The 21,589-nt window shown below is 41.6% G+C and overlaps 1 protein-coding gene across 1 annotated transcript in view; it reads left to right on the top strand.

Annotated features, from left to right (window-relative positions):
• Window positions 1–21,589, top strand: part of SLIT3 (slit guidance ligand 3) — a 195,073-nt gene that overhangs the window by 169,441 nt on the left and 4,043 nt on the right. Inside the window, exons 30-32 of the mRNA XM_033141837.1 lie at window positions 16,784–16,938; window positions 17,672–17,957; window positions 19,397–19,605. Of these exons, the coding sequence (XP_032997728.1) occupies window positions 16,784–16,938; window positions 17,672–17,957; window positions 19,397–19,605 (650 nt within the window). The remainder of the gene's footprint in view (window positions 1–16,783; window positions 16,939–17,671; window positions 17,958–19,396; window positions 19,606–21,589) is intronic.

Here is a 21,589-nt window from a genome sequence, read left to right as displayed (position 1 = left end):
GGGGAACCGGGTTCGTATCTGCACTCCTCCACATGCAGCTGCTGGGTGACCTTGGGCTAGTCACACTTCTTTGAAGTCTCTCAGCCCCACTCACCTCACAGAGTGTTTGTTGTGGGGGAGGAAGGGAAAGGAGAATGTTAGCCGCTTTGAGACTCCTTCGGGTAGTGAAAAGCGGGATATCAAATCCAAACTCTTCTTCTTCTTCTTCTTCCAATTACCCAGCGGTAACTGTTAACGAATAAAGCACGCAGCATCATCACAGTTCAGCTGTCACAAAGAACACGCACAGTGCAAAAAGAAGCTTACAGAGAAAACAGCAATAGGTGCACAAGCAAAGCAAACCATGTGTGGATTGAAAGGGGAAATTTAGCCAGTCTGACCTGGGAAGGGCAGAGGGGGGAAATGTTTTTCTGGCTGCACATACATGGTCATCAGATACCAAGAGCACATCCTTACTTTGCACATCCATTGTGTTTGTCACAAGTGCAAAAATATTTCACACAATAAGCATGGAAAGTGTGGATGATACGCATGTGTAATGTGCATGGTAGAATTAAACCCAATTAGGGCCCCCGGGTGTGTGGATGTGTGAGTGTTTAACGATTCATGTCTATTGTTCACACATTGTTTGTTCTCAGCACCTAACCTCCTTTCTCTAATTCTGAGAGTTTCTAGTGCTCCAGAGGATCCAAATATGGTATCTTTCGGTTTTAAAGAAATCCTATCACCCTGCATAGTAAACATAAAAAGACCAATTTGATGTACAGAGGAACAGGAAACTGCTTACAGAGGCTTCAGTTCTTTGAGTGAATTTTTTAACACTCCGGAAACAAGACAGGATGGGTAATTAGCTCAGTTTGGTGCCGTCTGCTCTTTTTAGGGGACTGTGTTGTATGCAACAGAGTGGAAGCAAGCTCAGTAGGCTTCCTTCTTTGCTGGCGGTGTATTGACTAATTAGGCAGTACATTGGCCTCAGCTAGCTCTGTACTGGAACAGAAAGGCTAATCATTAGGTCTGAGCTAGCCTGTCTACCCATCGGAAGGGGTTTTGTTGGTTACTTTCACCAGTGATTATAGTCTGGTGGGATAGCCATGAAAACAGACTCTTTATTCTGTAGCTAATCCTAATTAATTCCATGTTAAAGCAAAGGCAGAGTTGTTACAGCAGTTTTATGCCACTAATTAGAACATAGGGGAAGGCTCATTAGTTGCAGACAACACATGAGGTGGCAGATCAGAGCGGGTGCCTGCTCCCTATTGTTGATAGCAGAATGCTGTAGTGACAAGGGGCTGCTTCTGATATCTCAGCATTTCATGGATCCTCTCCTTCCCGGCAAAGTTACCCGTGGCGTGAAGCATCAGTGTCCTCATTATTCCCGTGCCCTTCATATTGATCAAGGAGGAGGTCTCCATTCAGAATGACACCTCATTACCATAAGATTAATGGCCTGCTCACTGGCTGTGTTTTGCACTGTGTGATCTGTTGAGGTGGTGAAAGCTGCTGCTTAATGTGATGCCCTTTCTGAAATGTCACTCTAATCTTTTATTAGTTTAAGGAGTATAGCAGAATGGGGATTAGAATCAAGCTTGATAGGAAAAAATTGGGTTGAGGGAGAAAAAGCTACAGCTGAAGAATGTCAAAAGGCAGAGGAAGGTGGGAGGAGCTTCTAAGTGAATTAGATTCCCACCTCCACCCCCGAAGGAGGGGGGGTCCAGAAGGGGAAATTTCCAGTTCCTTGTGCTTCCTATTATGCAAATGGCCATGTTTTCCAAGAAGTAGATCTTGGGTTCTTTTAAGAAAAACGTCTATTGTTGTGACTCTGCTGATAGGACACACCACTACAATTCTATGATTCTATGCCTTCAAAAACTGGGGAGTACTAGAGATCTTGCCTCTGCCAAGCCATCCCACCAGCGAAGGGATCTTTGTGTGTCATGAGGCAGAAGGCGCAGGCAATACTCTGTTCATTTAAGTTGTACAGTTATTGAATGTGCATGCAGGTCCCCTGCCACCCAGCAGTATCACCCACAGCACAATATCAAGTCAATCCAGACTACAATTGTGCCACGGTAAGAGAGAAGGAAAATCTGCACACAAAGCAGATATCCCAAGAAGTTAAGCCAAGACCCTAAGCGTATATCACAGATGATAAGATATTTTACAATAAAGAAATTAAGTATGCAGAAGCTTTTCTAGAAAAATTATTTACCCATTTTAAAGTTTAGAGAGCATAATACCAGAGTGTAGGGTGGGGAAAGTAGCACACGTTGGCCGTGTTTGGATCCAGTGCTAAATCAGGGCTTCCTTCTTTGTAAACAAGCTGCAGCAAGTCGAAATATAAATGTGTATATAATTTAGGGTTGCCAAAAACTTTATTTTTTTGAGATTTTGAAAAGAAAAGAAAAGCAGCTCAACAACTTTTCCAGTTTGTGTCCGGATTTTCACTTTTTGAAATACGACAACCCTAATATAATTGTAAGTTTCTCTGAGTCTCAGCTTGTTATTGCATCTCAACTGGGGGTTGTGGTTTACACTAATTATGATTGGTTTAAACAAGCCAGCTTCATAATGCATGGTTTGAAGTTGGCTTGTGAAACTGATCAAAGTTACTGATATATCACTATCCCTACTTCAGGTGCAAGGACAAGCTGGGATTTGGGGATTCCCAGACATGCAGCAAGAGGTAGGTAGGCTGTGAACTCAAGGCTCACTATGGCTTGTTCACATAGCGCTAAACCATGGTTTAGTGCTGGAAAAGAATCAATATATTTCCTGCTTTGCCAGTTCTGTCCTTTCTTTTTGGTGCCTCTTGCTTAAAGGGAAAGAACTTTTTAAAGATGTGAGCAGAATGGCAGCTCCTGTCCAGTCAGTCCCCTGCCTTGAATTTGCTCCACCACCACCTACCCTTCATCTTGGTAAAGCAGAGCCATTTGGAATTAGTTACTGCTCTATGGGGGCAGAGAAGAACCTCCATGCCAGCACATTGGCACCAGCTGTAAAAAAAGAAAAGGGGGGGGGAGTGAGAAAATATTTTTATAACCTGCCCAATGTGCACTGATTTAAAATATGTTGTAGGGTTTGTGGAAGGTCCTTTTCAAGATTGCTGGTGTTGTGAGAACTTCATAAGCAGCCATCACTGCTTAAAACAAAATCGAAAATTCTTTCTAGTAGCACCTTAGAGACCAACTGAGTTTGTTCCTGGTATGAGCTTTCGTGTGCATGCACACTTCTTCAGATACACACTTCTTCAGATACACTGTTTCAGTGTATCTGAAGAAGTGTGCATGCACACGAAAGCTCATACCAGGAACAAACTCAGTTGGTCTCTAAGGTGCTACTAGAAAGAATTTTCGATTTTGTTTTGACTATGGCAGACCAACATGGCTACCCACCTATCACTGCTTAAACTTCTTTTAGCCAATTTTCCCTCTACGTGGTTTCCAGAAAGAAACCAACCCCAGAACCTGATTTCAATGCCATTGTTTACTTTAGAACATGTTGAACAGGGTGCTGCTACAGTTCGTTATTCTAGCACATTTTTTCCAGGTATTGCTTCTTTCACTGTAGAATAGAAACTGTCTGTCTTACATGTTAGTCCCCACCGCTGGAACATGCCATATATGGAAACTACCCTTTATATGACCAGATCACTTTCACAGCTGGAACTAGTGTTTTAACTGAGCTCCTTGGCACTGGGCATTTAGGATCAGTTTCAGAAATCAATATTAGGGCCTTGGAACAAGTGTGCCCTCAACATGCTTCATTAGCTGGGGCTATTTCTTTCTACTTTCATAAACAGGTTGGCCAAGGAAAAGGGTATCTTCAAATATTTGATTTGTGCTTTTCCATAGCCAGCATCTAAGACTGGAGGAGTGTGTCTTGAACCCAGCACCTCTGTATCACAGATACAATTATTTAGTTCTTCTTTACTTACCGGTAATACCAGGAAGAACTATGTTCATTCATATAGCTCTGCTATATTCATAGCAGTTGGATCTGATGGTTTTCTACTTTAAGCATACAGAATGATGTCAAATGAGAATGAATTGTGGTTGTTCAGTATGTGCACTATGTGTTCAGCAGCTGTCTTGTATAATGTGCACAATAGAAAGAATCCATTTTTGGATTTTGCTGATTCATGTTTGCTCAGAAGCAATGTGGAATATCTGAGATTCTTTGGGGATTCATTTCAGATTTCCTCAGCCTTATAACTTGGAGTGGAAATGTCAAAGTTTGCATTAATGTTTTCCTGGGCACTCAACATAATGTCAGGTAGAAGTCAGTAAATATATTTTAGTGGAGATTACATAAAGTATATTGCCATTTATCGCTAACTTTGAAAGAGAAGGAAATTAACTAAAGAAAACATTTCAATCAAACCTGAGCTGTTTTATCAGAATGAAACATCCTAGGGATATGGGGTAGTTGGTAGAAATTTTAAAGCTAGGCTTTTTAAAACATGCAGATATTTTATTACAAACATTTTCAAAAGACACTGCCTGTGTTGATATTTCCCCAATTTATATATAAGGCTTTTTTTAAGGGGGCTCTTATTCCTTCATTTAAAAATAAATAAATTTGCATTTGAAGACCAGATTTTTTTCCTTAGCCCTCTGCTTAATGCTTTATGTTTTGTAAGAATTTTAGTTAGGATAACAATTGTGATTCCATCTGACATTTGCAGGACAGAATATCATATTTATTTATTTTTCTCCACTAGATAGTTTTGTTCTGTACTGTAACTGGAATGCTAAGCATCTTAAAATGGAACTTTACAGCCTATATCTTTTAGGAAAATATCCATTGTCAATTTAAAGTAATAGAATTCAGCTGACAAATGACTCCATTTACCATTCCCCATGAGAGTTTGTTTATGGTAAGTATTAAAAAGCTTTAGTGATAGTTCTAAATTTTCAGCCACTGCATTTCCTGCAGTTAAAATTAGAGTAGAATGATGCACTGTTAAACCGAGACCAGAAGCAGGCTACTAATCTGATCATTTTCACGTAACTGGTTTTCCTACTATATGCAGAGGAGACGGTTGCGTGGAATAGGGCTATCATTCTTTATTTTTTCCTAGCATGGCTCATGTGCCCTACATCATGACCAGAAATTCAGCAGGTTCGACTTTTCCTACTATACAGGTGCAGTCATAAGAAACCATCATATTTCTCTCTGTCATATCACACTTACATTGTTTGTTTGTAGGCTCTCCATACTGATTCTTGCCAGATGGCCTCAAGGCAGCACTAACATACAATAAAAACAACAAGAAGAAACTGGAAACAAAAGCAGCAGATAAAATAGATCTGAACTCCTTTGGGAGGAAGGGCAGGATATAAATTTAATAAATAAATAAGTAGCCCAAATGAAAACAGTATAAAAGGACCTTCAGTGCCATTGAAGTTCATTTAAGGGATTAAGGAAGAGGATATGTTTTTTTACTTGTGCGTAAAAGACAGTAAAAAAAGCACCAAGTGAACACATCTAGGGGAGAAAGAGTTCCATAATTTGAGCATCACCACTGAAAAAAGTCTTCTGCGGTAGCAACCCAGTTTACCCACAAGAGTAGACAAACCTCAATAAGAATATCTGAAACGAACAGATGGGCAGGTCCATGTGGGAAGGCAGTCCTTCGGATACCCTCTCCCAATACCTTTTGTGGATTTAAAGACCAAAACTAGCACTTTGAATTGAGCCTGGAAATAGAGAAGCAGTGAAAATGTTTTACACCGGAGTGATATGTTCACAATAGTATGGTCCACTTAATAGTCTAGCTGCTGCATTTTGCACTGGCTGAAGTTGAATGCCAGCGGCCCTTCCAGGGAAAAGCTGGTGGCTCTAACATTTATATAAATCACCCTCATTATAAAGTATCAGAGCAGTGTACCCCCCCAAAAAATGTATAAAATGTATAGTGAGAATAATACAAAGCATCAATAAAATAATGATGGGCACACATTATCTCTGAAGAAGTGAATTGTGCCAAATATACTGATTCCTAGTAATAACAGATGGTTCATGGGGTCGGACATGACTGAACGACTGAACAACAACAAAAAGTAATAGCAGAAGTGAGATTCATCAAGTGCATTTTAAATAGCAACTAAATCTAATTCTCACTTTTAGCAAACAAGATTGGTAGTGCCTCCTTTCAAAAAAGCAGACAGAGCAGGTGAAAAGGGAGAGGTGCTAGATGTGCATGCATGCTTGGTGTATGTGTAAGGTGTGTGTGGGGGGGTATGGTCTGTATGTGTGGTGAATGCAGTGAGCTTGTGCAAGAACAAGTTGTGTTCAGTGGCTGCTTTGGCTGTGTTCGCTGCTGGCATGTGAATATCAGAGGACTGGCCAAACTTGAATGTGACTCTCTGGCCAAAAAGTTAGTAGCTTCTTGGTTAAGGCAATTGTTAAGTTGCATTTTATGTAGTAAGCAGCAAATAAATACAACCAATAATAAAAGAGTAAGACCAGTTGGCAGCCTGTGAAGGTTATTTGCTTGCTGCTACTCCTCTGGGAGTCCAAAATGTTTTATGGGTGTGCAGAATGATAACCCCTTCCTAGATCTATCATATGGAACATAGAACAGGTACTGAAATTTCACTGGAACAAATTTGGGGATTCCTTCTTGGATGAAAGACCTGAGGGAAAGTGTTTTCATTTGAGATATGCAAATTAGATGAAACATACTCTCAGGTACAAGAAATAACAAATCAGTTAAACTATCAACAAAGCAAATCATATGCATTTCAAGCTGCACTCTTCAGGAATACTTAAATAGATGTATAAATAGATGCAGTGCTTGCTCTGCTTATTCTGTTAATGAATGCTACTTTTAATGTATTGATTTGGGGTTTTATATTATATTTCTCTTTCCTTTCTAAGTAGCTTGATTATTTATTTGAATTGGAGAAAGGGATAGAAGTATTAAAATGATAACAACACATTATATTAAGCACATGATTTAACTGGACATTCTGTTTAACAAAAGCAGTTGTGATCTGGATTAGGACTGTAGTACACACTGAGATGAGATTTAACCCCTTTCATCCCTGCATCATTATCCTGCAAAAAATATAGCCACATAACAGATTATAATGGGTATCCCTCCAAATCATATTATTCTGTATAGATATTGTGTAATATATTGTTTAAGGAATGCTTAAACAGACATACATGCTGCTAAAATGTGAGCGTTCTTGCATATAATTTTTTTGGGATGCATTTTGAGACATACATTGCCCTCTAGATCTCCAGGCAAGTAACTAGAAATCCTATTTATTTGCTTGATTTCCTTTAGCTGTACTGGAAATGTTGAACCTTGGACAGCATGTTGCCACCCAACTAATAAAGGGAAAGCAATTTCATTTCCTGGCTGGCTATCTGGTTTCTAAAGAGACAGCAGGGTAATTTTTTTTCCCCAGCTTCCAGTTTCAGCTAAATATCTTCATTTTTCTGCTTTCCATTCAAAGCTGGGAACATTTTAAATTATATCCAGCACTAATCACTGTCAACAGTCTCTTCAAGTGAATAAAGCAGGTGCACATCTTTTCAGAACAAGAAAAAGTTATTATAAACCACTTCTGGGTTAAAAACTTCCTTTTGAATACGTTTACATTTTCCCCCCTTTAGTCTTAATCATTATTTCTGTATTGATCTGTACTATGCAAACAAATTTAAGGCCTAGCATTGTGGCCACTTATGCCTATTTCAATCCTGAATGTAAAAATGCTGGAAATAGTTTCTTGCAAATATTATATAGGAATGTCATTCTTGACTTATATTTGGTAACAGAAGCTGTTACCAAATAGCTGTTCCCTATGGGTCAAATTACATGTGACATTTAATCATGTGAAAGCTGTCCCTGAGGTTTATGGTTGTTTGCTGAAGTCTAGATCAGACATTCAAATGGGAAGAAGGAGTGCTTATCTCTCTCGCTTTTTCTTCTCAAAATTCCCCCCACTCCTTTTTTTGCCTGGGGTGGGGAGCAATACCATATGAATAACTGACTAAGCATCATATATAATTTGAGGGGTTTTCATTTTTTTAACCAAGTAACTGACTGCATCAATTGAAGATTATATAAGCATTATAGTTATTTATTGCAAGTTAGCTCAGACTAAGAATCCTAGTAACCTCTAGTCAGGAAAATAATTGCTGGGTATAGGAGGCAACAGAGGGAACCTAACGTTTATGTTTGTAAGGGAGACAAGAGTATGTTCGTTACATGTTGACGTCATGTTGTTCAAGACCATGTTTATTGCTTGTCGGGTGCACTTCATTGAAAGATACTAACAAGGATGGGGAACCTTTTTCAGCCCGAAGGCCACATTGTCTTCTGGGTATTGTTCTGGGGGCTACATGAGTATACTATACACCAACAAACCTGACCTTGAGCATAGATTTATTCCATTCAGCTTTCAGTTATCAACTTGGGTTCCAGGGACTAGAGTCTCTGCTCCTGTCTGAAAACTGTATCTGTTTTAAGAAATTCCTGTATTGGATATCAGTCCACAACAAAGGAAGGGTGAAATATGTGTCCGAATAAACCAATAACAATATCAAATAATTCCACCCTCATTCTATCATAGTCCTGGTTACCCAGTTCTGTTCTTCCCATGAAAATGTCAATGAATCTCAAATTTGTTTTGACACATCAGTTTTATACAATACCTCCATGAAAACTAGAATAGGGTTGCTGTATGTGAAAACTGCTGATGACAGCTACTTTCCATACATTTTGTTTGTGTGTGTGTGTTGGAGGGGGGTCATTTTATAGGCAGATAGGCAAATCTAATGCATCTATTTTGAAGTGTGTTTATATTTCAATGAGGTTTTTTAAGCATATATTGTGAATTCCAGAAGAATGGTTCCAAACAAGGCAGATTCCACTTATTGTACAGCATTTTAATAGTTTTACTGGAACTTAGCCCAAAGTAAAAACTTGAGGACTGTTTGTAATTGGTTGGCAGAAAGTTGCTAAGACAAGCTTTGGCCTTATGAATCCAAACACAAAGTTGGTGCTGATCCAATTCCTATTTTAAATTTCCCCTCTTTCTCTCTCACACGCACATACACACATTGCTATTTCTTATTTAATTCCTTATCAAAATAATCCTTGAAAAAGTGCTAGATGTGTTTGCAATCCTAGATCATTTACAGATGTTTGGATCTTATTACATTTTCCCTTTGACAATTGTACAGCTCAGCTTCATTCTTCTCAGTTCCTAGAAAGCTTTAAGTTTTGTGGTACTTTATCCTGCCCCAGCTCAATTTTTCTGCCAAGCTGTTTACATTTTGATTTGAGATGATTGGGTAGTTCACTGTGTAAATATGAAAGCAGCACTAGTCACCCGCTTCCTGAAATTGCCTTTCAGTAATGCTCTACTGCCACCTAGAAGTCAAATGTTAGACTGCACCTTAATTCCATACTATGCAACTTCATTTCCCAAGGCTGTGTACTTGACAAAGTCACCTATGCCAACAATAGTACTCACTGACTGTATCTGTCTGAAGACAACCCATACACTAGCATTGACAGTATTCTGATTTATGCTAGATATTGACTTCATCAGTTTGGTGGCTAATTCAACAAATTATTTGCTTTATTCGGCTAGTTGCACAACTGAAGAGGAAGAGCAATGTAGTGCAAATAAATCCTTGACATAATGCACTGTTTTGAGAGAATGGTCTGGAAACCACCTGGTTGACAACTGACCTCCCATTTTAACAAAACCCTGTCACCATAGGCAATAGCCCTCTTCTCCCTTCAAAGCACAGTCAGTGTGCACTGTTGGCCCAACTGTGATGCACTGTTCAGTGTCTGTGGCTTTCTTCCCTTCATCTCTCGCCAAGCCACTGTCTCCAACTGTCTCAGACGATTGTTGACTCCCCTATAGCAGCAGCAAACCAGGCTCTCTAGGAAGAAACATTCACATAAGCACTTATCATCTTGAAAGTGAATACTTTCTCGGAATCCAGAGTTGTCTTTTTGAGGGTACAGCAATTGTATTTAACAAAATGCAATTTTTCAAGTGCTCCTTGGAGCATTAGTAGGATGGTCTTTAATTATACATTATCAGCTTTAAAACTCTGGGGCACAATCCAACCAGAGTCCCATTTATATGTCCCATTGGTTTATATCACATAGGCTTGACCATGTATTTAGCTTTCCCATTGAAAGCAATGGAGATTACATGCTTAACTTGGACTGGATCATGCCCTTATCGTCCACTCTTTTTCAATAAAGTTTAAGTAAATGCTATTTCACATTGAATGGCAGACCACCACAATGCTTCATCACAAATTGCTTTTGAATCTCACCCTCTCAGTTTAAAAGAAACCGTTTTCCACGTGGCAGGCAGGTGCTACTGCCTGGGAAAGTTAAAGCTATGGACAGAGTCCATGATTGCAGCTATGATACATTCACACTAATAGTTTCCTGCTTGTTTGTAATGGTCAGTGTCCCTCTGTTGGTAGGCATCACCCATCACTTGTGGTGGTTGAATGTTTTGTTACCTCTACAATATCAAAAATCATTTATCGAATCTCAGTGGCAATAGCAGTAAAGGTTATGCACTTCAGAATAGCTACTGCTGACCCTTGAGTCAGAAATAGCTGATCATGTCCTTTTAAAATGCAGCATATTTCTTTATTTGATGAAGTGTGTACTTCAGAATAGTGGTAAGCAGTAAAATGAGGAGCAGTCCATTGTTTAATCCACACTGAAGGATGATGAGAAGTAAAATGCTTTGCCGAGAGTTTTTGTCTTCAAATACATATTATGTATTACCACATTTTCAGCAATAATAATAATAATAATAATAATAAATAATTTGTAATTTGTACCCCACCCATTGTGTAAATGGTAAAGGTAAAGGACCTCCGGACGGTTAAGTCCAGTCAAAGGTGACTTTGGGGTGTGGCGCTCATCTCTGCTTTCAGGCCGAGGGAGCCGGCGTTTGTCCACAGACAGCATTCTGGGTCATGTGGCCAGCATGACTAAACCACTTCTGGCACAATGGAACACCGTGTCAGAAGCCGGAGCACACAGAGAGGCAGTTTGCCTTCCAGGTGCAGTGGTACCTATTTATCAAATTGCACTGGTATGGTTTGGAACTGCTAGGTTGGAATGAGGTGGGACAGAGCAATGGGAGCTTAGCCTGTTGTGCAGATTCGAACTGCCGACCTTGCAATTAGGAAGCCCAAGAGGCTCAGTGGTTTAGACCACAGCGCCACCCGCGTCCCCATTTATGTAGTTTTTATAGTCAGGGCATCCAGGTCAGTTTGGACTTCTAGACCAGGCCCTAGATTTCTGACTGTTAGAAGTTTTGGGTAACAACATTTTTTTTATTGGTTATGATGTCCTCATCCATTAAATTGCTAGACAGTACAAAGATTTTTTTAAAAAAAGACTGGCTATGACGACAGACTTAAAGTCTAATTAAAGACAGGACACACTGGAGGCAAATGAAGCAAGGGAAAGGGACTTTTCATCTTGTCAGAATTCTGTTACTAAAATTTAGAGATATGAGCCCAATTAGGGCTAAAAAGATTTTTGAATTTGAAACTATTTAAAAATTAGAATTTTAAATAATGGTAACAGTTGAAATATTCTTCCATTTTATTCAAGTAAAATTCAAACTTTCTTATGTGCTTTACCAAGACATATGAGCCTCTATATAATCCTGTTAATCAGAGCATTTAAAACTTAATCTCAAAAGGCCATATGCTGCAGAGGACCCAGTGATTTATGTCTGTGCACTCTGGCCTGAAATAAAAACCAGCAGTGCTAAATACTGTGGTGTTATCTTCTGACAAATGACTGTGGTTTTGACTTCTTCAGATAAGAGGGCTGAAGAGAAGAGAGAAGGGAGACTGTTGCTGTAGACATTGATTCTACCTCAAAAGTTCAAAGGTCATTAATTATGCTGCCTCAGCTCAAAAAAGCAGCTCCTCCCATCACAAGAATTTGGGTGGCTGTGTTTATACCACCACATGGAATTCCCAGTTCACACACCTGACAATACCAGCCGGTTCATATTCTCATGCAATAGTTGTGCATGTGAAGCCCAACATGTGTTGAGAGTCAATGGGTCTTCTCCTGACCTGTCCTATGTAATAGCCCCAGTGAGAAGAATCAAATGTTATTTCTCACCCTATCACATCAGAACTATCAGCACATCCTGCTGAGGTTTCAGCTGGAGTCCACTTCTCTCTGGCAAGCCTTCATAAGTGCTGCTATTACCATCACCACATGGCTTAGATCAGGCATAGGCAAACTTGGCCCTCCAGGTGTTTTGGGACTACAACTCCCATCATACCTAGCTAACAGGACCAGTGGTCAGGGATGATGGGAGTTGTAGTCCCAAAACATCTGGAGGGCCGCGTTTGCCTATGCCTGGCTTAGACTATTCTCCCACATCCAGTCAGCTCCAGTGCTGTTGACTCTTACTCCAGACCAAGTAGCTAGTTCCTGGCTACTCTACGCACATAATCAGGAATTAATACCATTAAGATAATTGTGTGTTCATATGATAAAGAAGGGACCCAGGTGGCGCTGTGGGTTAAACCACAGAGTCTAGGGCTTGCTGATCAGAAGGTCGGTGGTTCGAATCCCTGCCACGGGGTGAGCTCCCGTTGCTTGGTCCCAGCTCCTGCCCACCTAGCAGTTCGAAAGCACATCAAAGTGCAAGTAGATAAATAGGTACCGCTCCAGCGGGAAGGTAAACGGCGTTTCCATGCGCTGCTCTGGTTCACCAGAAGCGGCTTTGTCATGCTGGCCACATGACCCGGAAGCTGTCTGCGGACAAACGCCGGCTCCCTTGGCCTATAGAGCGAGATGAGCGCCGCAACCCCAGAGTCGGACACGACTGGACCTGATGGTCAGGGGTCCCTTTATGATAAAGAAAAGACCCTGATGTGGGGAAAGATGGAGAGCACAAGGAGAAGGGGATGACAGAGGATGAGATGGTTGGACAGTGTTCTCGAAGCAGGGCCGTAGCAAGGGGGAGGCGTAGGGGGCGGGCTGCCCCGGGTACCACCCCAGGGGGTGACACTCTGGGGCAGAGCCCTGCCCTCGCAATTGGCGCCTCCAAACCCTCGCTCGGCCAGCGCTTTTTTTGGCACTGGCTGGCCTGCGGAGCCACGGCATGCAGGCGAGGGGCAGGCCAGAGAGGAGGGCACCCCTCTTCGCTGGCCCGCCCCTTGCCTTCATGCCACAGCTCTGACCAGGTAGCCCAGCAGCGAAAAAAGTCGCTGAAAGGGGGGAGGGAAGCAAAGCAGGCATGTTCAAGCACCTGCTTTGTTTCCCTTTCCCCCCTTTCAGCGGCTTTTTTTCAGCAGTAGGGGCGGGCCAGCGAGGAGGGGGCATCATGCCAGCGACAAGCATGACACCCCCTACTCACTGGCCCACCCCTCACCTCCATGCCACATCCACGTGTGACATGATGTCACGATGCACGCGTTGTGCCCCGCCCCCAGCAGGGTGCCTCTGCGCCACCGCCCCGGGCAGCAAAGGGGTTTCCTCCGCTGCTGTCTCGAAGCAGATAGCATGAATTTGGCCAAACTGCGGGAGGCAGTGAAAGATAGGTATGCCTGGCGTGCTCTGGTCCATGGTGTCACGAAGAGTCGGACACGACTGAACGAATGAACAACAACAACAATGATAATTGTGTTTATATGTTAGCCTAGGTTTCTAATCCTGGCTTCAGAATAGAACATAAAAAACATGGTGACCATGACTCTCAATAACAAAGGGTATAAGTAGGGTGCAATTCCTTGATAAGAACTTCTCACAGTTTTAAAACAAGATATTAACAGTGGGGTAGGGATTGGATTGGCCCATTGTAATGGTTTAGCCCTCCCCATATCATTTTCCTGATATATAATTTATCCTTCTCAATATACTATTTGTATCCCCATTTCCCACAGCAGAAAACATACCACCAGTGCACAGGATTCACCCCATAAAGCAGATGGCTGATTGAGGGAGGATATATTAATCAGAGGAGGAGCAGATGAGGAAATTAAAAATCACACTATCACTACCACCATGGTCCTATTGCAACCTAGCCCCCACTGACCCCTCTTATTTATTAATTTATTTTAACATGGGAAATTTTGATCATAGGTCTCCCATATTATGTATAGTTTTGTCCTTAAAAGACAATAATCATATGATGAGAACTTTTGGTTGTGTCCCTAAATATATGGAGGGTGAGCTTCTATTAGTTTTATTTTTACATAAAAATTCAGAACTAGTTTTAAAATGAAACATGCCTTGAAGTGGATACAAATCCCAACAAGCAGCCTCTTTGGATTATCCAAAGAACCAGACACAATAGTCCAGATGCAATGTTTCTTGTTTTATAGAATTTAGAAGAGATCCTTCCACAGTCACACTAGGTGCCTTCCAGCACTCTGGTTCCAACCAGCACTTAATATGGTGTGGTATTTCACAGTGCTGTACACAGCTATCTCAAACAAACAAAAAATTGTGAACCTTTTGCATTTAAAAAAAATTTTTTATTATTTTATTTGCACAATTGCACCCACCCCCAAAGTGAAATACAGTGGTACCTCTGGTTAAGAACTTAATTTGTTCCGGAGGTCCGTTCTTAACCTGAAACTGTTCTTAACCTGAGGTACCACTTTAGCTAATGGGGCCTCCTGCTGCTGCCGTCGTGCTGCTGGCGTGCAATTTCTGTTCACATCCTGAAGTAAAGTTCTTAACCCGAGGTACTACTTCCGGGTTAGCGGAGTCTGTACCCTGAAGCGTTTGTAACCCAAAGTGTTTGTAATCCGAGGTACCACTGTATTTAAAAAAGATTAACTAATAATAATGACATTTGTTGTTGTTGTTGTTCAGTCGTTCAGTCGTGTCCGACTCTTCGTGACCCCATGGACCAGAGCACGCCAGGCACGCCTATCTTTCACTGCCTCTCGCAGTTTGGCCAAACTCATGTTAGTAGCTTCGAGAACACTGTCCAACCATCTCATCCTCTGTCGTCCCCTTCTCCTTGTGCCCTCCATCTTTCCCAGCATCAGGGTCTTTTCTAGGGAGTCTTCTCTTCTCATGAGGTGGCCAAAGTACTGGAGCCTCAACTTCAGGATCTGTCCTTCTAGTGAGCACTCAGGGCTTATTTTTTTAAGAATGGATAAGTTTGATCTTCTTGCAGTCCATGGGACTCTCAAGAGTCTCCTCCAGCACCATAATTCAAAAGCATCAATTCTTCGGCGATCAGCCTTTTTTATGGTCCAACTTCCATACATTACTACTGGGAAAACCATAGCTTTAACTATACGGACCTTTGTCGGCAAGGTGATGTCTTTGCTTTTCAAGATGCTGTCTAGGTTTGTCATTGCTTTTCTCCCAAGAAGCAGGCGTCTTCTAATTTCATGACTGCTGTCACCATCTGCAGTGATCATGGAACCCAAGAAAGTGAAATCTCTCACTGCCTCCATTCCTTCCCCTTCTATTTGCCAGGAGGTGATGGGGCCAATGGCCATGATCTTAGTTTTTTTGATGTTGAGCTTCAGACCATATTTTGTGCTCTCCTCTTTCACCCTCATTAAAAGGTTCTTTAATTCCTCCTCACTTTCTGCCATCAAGGTTGTATCATCAGCATATCTGAGGTTGTTGATATTTTTTCCGGCAATCTTAATTCCGTCTTGGGATTCATCCAGCCCAGCCTTTTGCATGATGAATTCTGCATATAAGTTAAATAAGCAGGGAGACGATATACAGCCTTGTCATACTCCTTTCCCAATTTTGAACCAATCAGTTATTCCATATCCAGTTCTAACTGTAGCTTCTTGTCCCACATAGAGATTTCTCAGGAGACGGATGAGGTGATCAGGCACTCCCATTTCTTTAAGAACTTGCCATAGTTTGCTGTGGTCAACACAGTCAAATGCTTTTGCGTAGTCAATGAAGCAGAAGTAAATGTTTTTCTGGAACTCTCTAGCTTTCTCCATAATCCAGCGCATGTTTGCAATTTGGTCTCTGGTTCCTCTGCCCCTTCGAAATCCAGCTTGCACTTCTGGGAGTTCTTGGTCCACATACTGCTTAAGCCTGCCTTGTAGAATTTTAAGCATAACCTTGCTAGCGTGTGAAATGAGTGCAATTGTGCTGTAGTTGGAGCATTCTTTGGCACTGCCCTTCTTTGAGATTGGGATGTAGACTGATCTTCTCCAGTCCTCTGGCCACTGCTGAGTTTTCCAAACTTGCTGGCATATTGAGTGTAGCACCTTAACAGCATCATCTCTTAAAATTTTAAATAGTTCAGCTGGAATATCATCACTTCCACTGGCCTTGTTGTTAGCAAGGCTTTCTAATAATGACATATAAACTGACAAATGCAAGATTTTCAAAATATAATGGGTGAAGAAATAACCTTTAGCTGAGGCACAGTCATCCAACACAAGTTATAATACCACTGAATAGTTATTTGCAGTTTTGACTACACATTTTTACAACCAATACTAATAATGAATTTTTGTATGTTATTTTCATTAATATGTTTATTTTAATACCTACTTTCCCCCTAATATATGTATTCTTGTGAACATTCATTGGTTAGAGAGCTGCACCTCAAATTTTGGAAAAGTCTAATTGTTAGAGGATCACTGTACCTCAGTTTGCATATTGTTTTGGAAAGTGCAAATTTGACAGATTCAGCTTTAAATGTGTACTGAATCAAATTTCTTCTCCGACTATAGTAGAAGCCTGAATATTATAGTTAAACACCTTCCTAATTTTCGCTTATCTCTCCCCCCCCTTCAGTGTGGAAACAGTAAATGATGGGCAGTTTCACAGTGTGGAGTTGGTAATGTTGAACCAAACACTGAATTTGGTCGTGGATAAAGGAGCTCCCAAGAGTCTTGGCAAAATGCAGAAACAGCCTGTAGTTGACGAAGACACTCCGCTCTACATTGGAGGTAAGTTCAGTTTTTTACAATTTGTCACTGAGAATCAAACCAGATGTGACAATGGAAGAGCCACAATTGCACATATATTTTCTAAATGATAGATGCAACTGTAGGGAACAATTTGAATCAGGGCTGAAGTGCTGGGGGAAACTATTTTTCCAGTTCAAATTACCTTGCCAGAACAGATATTTTTTTCCCATAAGGAAAAGTATAGTTCCAGTGGGACAATTCAGATTTGGAAAATGGCAGAGGCAAAAGGGTTAAAACTCCTCCTGTGCCACAGTCCCTATCCCAATCAACCTTTCACCCCAACTGGCAGCTTCATTTACCTTTTTTAAAAAAAGAAATAAATAAATGCAAAAATCTGTTCCTGGGGGTGCTTGTCTAATCTCTCTTGGGAGGGAGTTCCACAAGCTTGGGCTGAGCACTGTTTTGAACCTGGGCCACAGTGTCAAAACCTATTAGTTTAACCATTGTAATTTGTTTTGTTTGTGCATAAGGTATTTATGTGTATTTGAAAATCCAGTATGACTTATACTTTGGAATAAGATACAAAACAATCATGCTTAGGAAATGATGGAACAGGAGGGGTGTAAACCGGAATATAATGTACATTGTGAACTACTACTATTCACTTACCTAATTCCCCAGTGTGACCATCCCATTTCGTTGACACATATTTCTCAGAATACCTTGAAGATGCTGAAAGATGCCCTAATGTGTGTTGCAATGTTCCTTACAGGCATCCCTACATCCACGGGGCTGTCTTCACTGCGGCAGGGCACAGAGAGGACAACCAGCGGTTTCCACGGGTGCATTCATGATGTCCGCATTAATAATGAACTACAAGATTTCAAAGATCTACCACATCAATCAGTAGGGGTCTTTCCTGGTTGCAAGTCCTGTAACATTTGCAAACATGGCATCTGTCGCTCTATTGAGAAGACAAGTGTTGTCTGCGAGTGTCATCCAGGCTGGACTGGATCACTCTGTGACCAAGAAGTTAAAGATCCCTGCCACAACAGCAAGTAAGGGTGCTTCCAGACTGTTGCTATTTTCAAGTGGGATTCACTCACATACCAGCAAATCCAGGTTGCATAATTAAGGTTAATTTAGCACTATTTCTCAGCAAACCTCCTCCTAAAATAGGATTTTTTGCAATAAGGAAAGGAGCAGGGAAATACACTAAGAAAACATTTTCCTCTTGTGTAAAAATCAGAATGAATGCTGAATAAATATCTGACATTGTCTGGTCTCTAGACAGTGCATACAAACTAGGGGAAATGATTGATAAATAGGTTGCCTGGAAGTAACCTAAGTTTCCCTCTGTATTGAATGGAAAACAGGGCAGGGGAATGGGATATTTAAGCACCAGTCAACAAACATGCTGAGAAAATGTGTGGGAGCCTGCACCTGCCTCCCCCCTCCCACCCCACAATGGTATGTTTTATGGAGAGCGAGTTAAATTTTAGATTATTTCTCATCTGTATATTTAGATCTGTGGATTTAAAATATGAATCACAAAAACAACTACCGTTCTTTCTGGTTTCTAAATTTCCATAGAATATCCTTGTGCTTGCTGTGGACTAAGTGCTACTTATGCATGCATGTTTTTCGCAACCAGCTCCCAATGCCAGCTCACATTTTCCCCATTTAATCTGGATCAATCCTTTCCATGAAAAATCCAATAAGTTTTTTTAAAAAAAAATGTCAGGAAACCCCCCTCGCCCAGGCAGGTAGCGTTCCCGGGTCATTTGAGATACAGGGAACCATCCTCTCCACTTCGCAGTTCGTCATCCTCCTCCCCAAGCGGAGGAAGCGATCGCTCCTCCAGTGGGGAGGGGGAGATGGAAGCAGGAAGTCGGGGCAGGGGCTGTGACAGGATCAGAGAGTCTCAGCACCATGCAGGAAGCGGGGAACAGGGACCTTTTCCCATGCCCCGATTTCGCAGGGAGGAAGGACGTGGAAGGGGGAGGCAGGGGTTCAGGATCCCGCGCCTCTTATGTTGGACTAAAAACCGGAAACGGACATTCCCGGACTCTGCAGAGGGATGAGATGGACGTCTTTACTGTAACTCCACTGTAAATATCTGCACAATAAAGAACTTAGTTTGTAGAAGTTCGGAGTCAGCCTGTTTCCTCAGGAGCAACCACTGAGAGTCCTTACAAAAAATAATGCCAATGACTCATTTGTGATATCAAGCCTCATCTGTAAGCCACATAATCTACACTTTGGGGATGTTGACATTTATTGTACAGCATTTCTCTGAGGTTTTTATGCACCACTTTTCACCATCTGATCCCAAAGCAGTTTCTATATAGAAAAGCATCACAGAATAAAACATCAAAACTTACAATTAAACTGTTCATAAAAATCAACCTACAATTTCATTCCATTTCTGGAAGCTCTTTGTTCTGCTTGTGATAGATACACATTAGCTTTCTCTCTTTTTCTCCTTTCCTTCAAGATGCCTCCATGGTAAATGCATAGCCACCACCTCTGCTTACACATGTAAGTGTGTAGAAGGTTACACGGGCATGTACTGTGACAGAAAGAACGATTCCTCCAACTCCTGTAGAGGTCTGAAATGTAGCCATGGGCAGTGTAAGATCTCAGCACATGGGGAGCCCTCTTGTGAATGTGATGCAAATTACAGTGGAGAGCGCTGTGATAGAGGTTAGTATAATTGTAACTTGTGTGCTATGTGCTTTGCCCTTACCTGTTTTGCTCATTAACAAATGAGTATAAGTGAAAAGAGTTCTGCAGATTTTTCTCTATTCCACAGTCGATTACCATGTAGTATTAACTGAGATGGCAAACTTTTAAAAAAGATGAAACACATCTTGGATGGTTCGACTGATAGCAACTTGCTTTCTAGGGTCCACTTATCACCAACACTAGGATCCATCTCTTTCATACATTTAAATGTATGAACATATGATCAAATGGCAGGCGCATGAAGAATCTGTGGGAGTGTTCTCATCTCTCCCAGCCAACCTGAAGCTGTGCCACTCAGTGCATTCAGTTATCTCCAAGCTATCGCTGTCTTGAAAGCTCTGGGGGGCAGAGGTTATCTGCTCCTGGTCGACACTGACTGCCAGCACCTCTCCAAGGTTTCAGATAGGGGCCTTTCCCAGGCCTACCTTGAGTAGGGATGCTAGGAATTAAATTTGGGGATTTTTGCATGGAAAGCATGTGGACTACCATTGATCTATAACTCCTCCCTAAACATGTGTCCAATCACTGAGAAGAAAACATATTATCAACTCATGACTAGGATGGGCAGACTGGAAAGTTCATCAGCAAATTCTTTTTCTCAGTTTGTTGCAATTTGGTAAAGATTTTAATGAAGAAAATAATTTACTGTAGCCAGGAAATAAACAGGAACCACCAGCATGCAGCTAGTAGTAGCTTTCTACCTAATAGATAACAACATAGCTCTCCTACATGCCTTCTGTCCCAAAGAACTAGTTGGATAAGTCCCAATAGTGCCAATAAGTACACATGGTTCAGGGCATGATTAATCCAAATAAAATAGTCATCTGGTCTCTTAAAATATAGGAGCTAAAGTTAAGATAGACCTGCACAGAAAAGGGAAGAGGCACTGATACAAAACCCACCACACTGATGGGGTATGAGACAGAGCCATCTTCTGGTCTTGCTGTGCTAGCAGCTTCTATGCTGGGCAGGAAATGGGTGCTATGTTCAGAAAACCTCCCACCTCCCAAGTACTGTTGCTTACCTGTATGAGATGCTTTGTTCTTATATCCCACGTCACAGCAATGGACCTGAGGTTTCTGTTGGGTGCTTTTATCTGGACCCACAGTTCCCTGGTGGATAATGTACACATGGACATGAGTGTCCCATCTGGAGCAACCGGGGAGCTATGTGAGGATGCTGTTTGTGGATTTCAGCTCTGCTTTTAACACTATCCTCCCCCATAGATTGATGTCCAAACTAGAGGCGCTTGGACTTTCTAACTCCATTTGTCTCTGGGTTTTGAACTTTCCGTCAGACTGCTCTCAGAGGGTTAGAGTAGGGTCATGTATGTCCACAGCCCTTAGCCTTAACATCGGCTCCCCATAGGGTTGTGTGTTGAGTCCCCTGCTCTATACCCTCTATATGTATTATTGTACAGCTACCCATCTTAGCAACAAAATCATCAAGTTTGCTGATGACACCACTGTGGTGGGGCTCATTTCTGAGGGGGATGAGTACACCTATCGAGATGAGGTGGAGCAGCTCTGTGGTTGGTGCGGAGAAAATAATCTGGTCCTTAATATCGCTAAGACCAAGGAACTGGCAGTGAACTACAGGGGGGGGGGAGGCGGACATTCAGCCCTTGTATATTGGTGGGAACCGGGTGGAAAGGATGGCTGTATTCAAGTTTCTGGGTGTTACTATCGAGCAGGGTATGACCTGGAGCGCTAATACCATTGCTCTGGTAAAGAAGGCCCAGCAGAGACTTGATTTCCTCAGACTTTTAAGAAGAACAATCTGAGTGAGAGACTGCTGGTGTCCTTCTATCAAGGCAGCATAGAGAGCATTCTTACATACTGTATCTGTGCTTGGTTTGCCAGTTGCACAGTCACCGATAGGGAAATGCTCCAGAAGGTCATAACCACAGCCCAAAAGATTATCGGTCATCCTCTCCCATCTT

Source organism: Lacerta agilis, chromosome 2 (assembly GCF_009819535.1).
Source record: "Lacerta agilis isolate rLacAgi1 chromosome 2, rLacAgi1.pri, whole genome shotgun sequence".
NCBI lineage: Eukaryota > Metazoa > Chordata > Lepidosauria > Squamata > Lacertidae > Lacerta > Lacerta agilis.
Note: the sequence above shows the minus strand (reverse complement) of the source record. Positions and strands in the feature narration are given on the sequence as shown.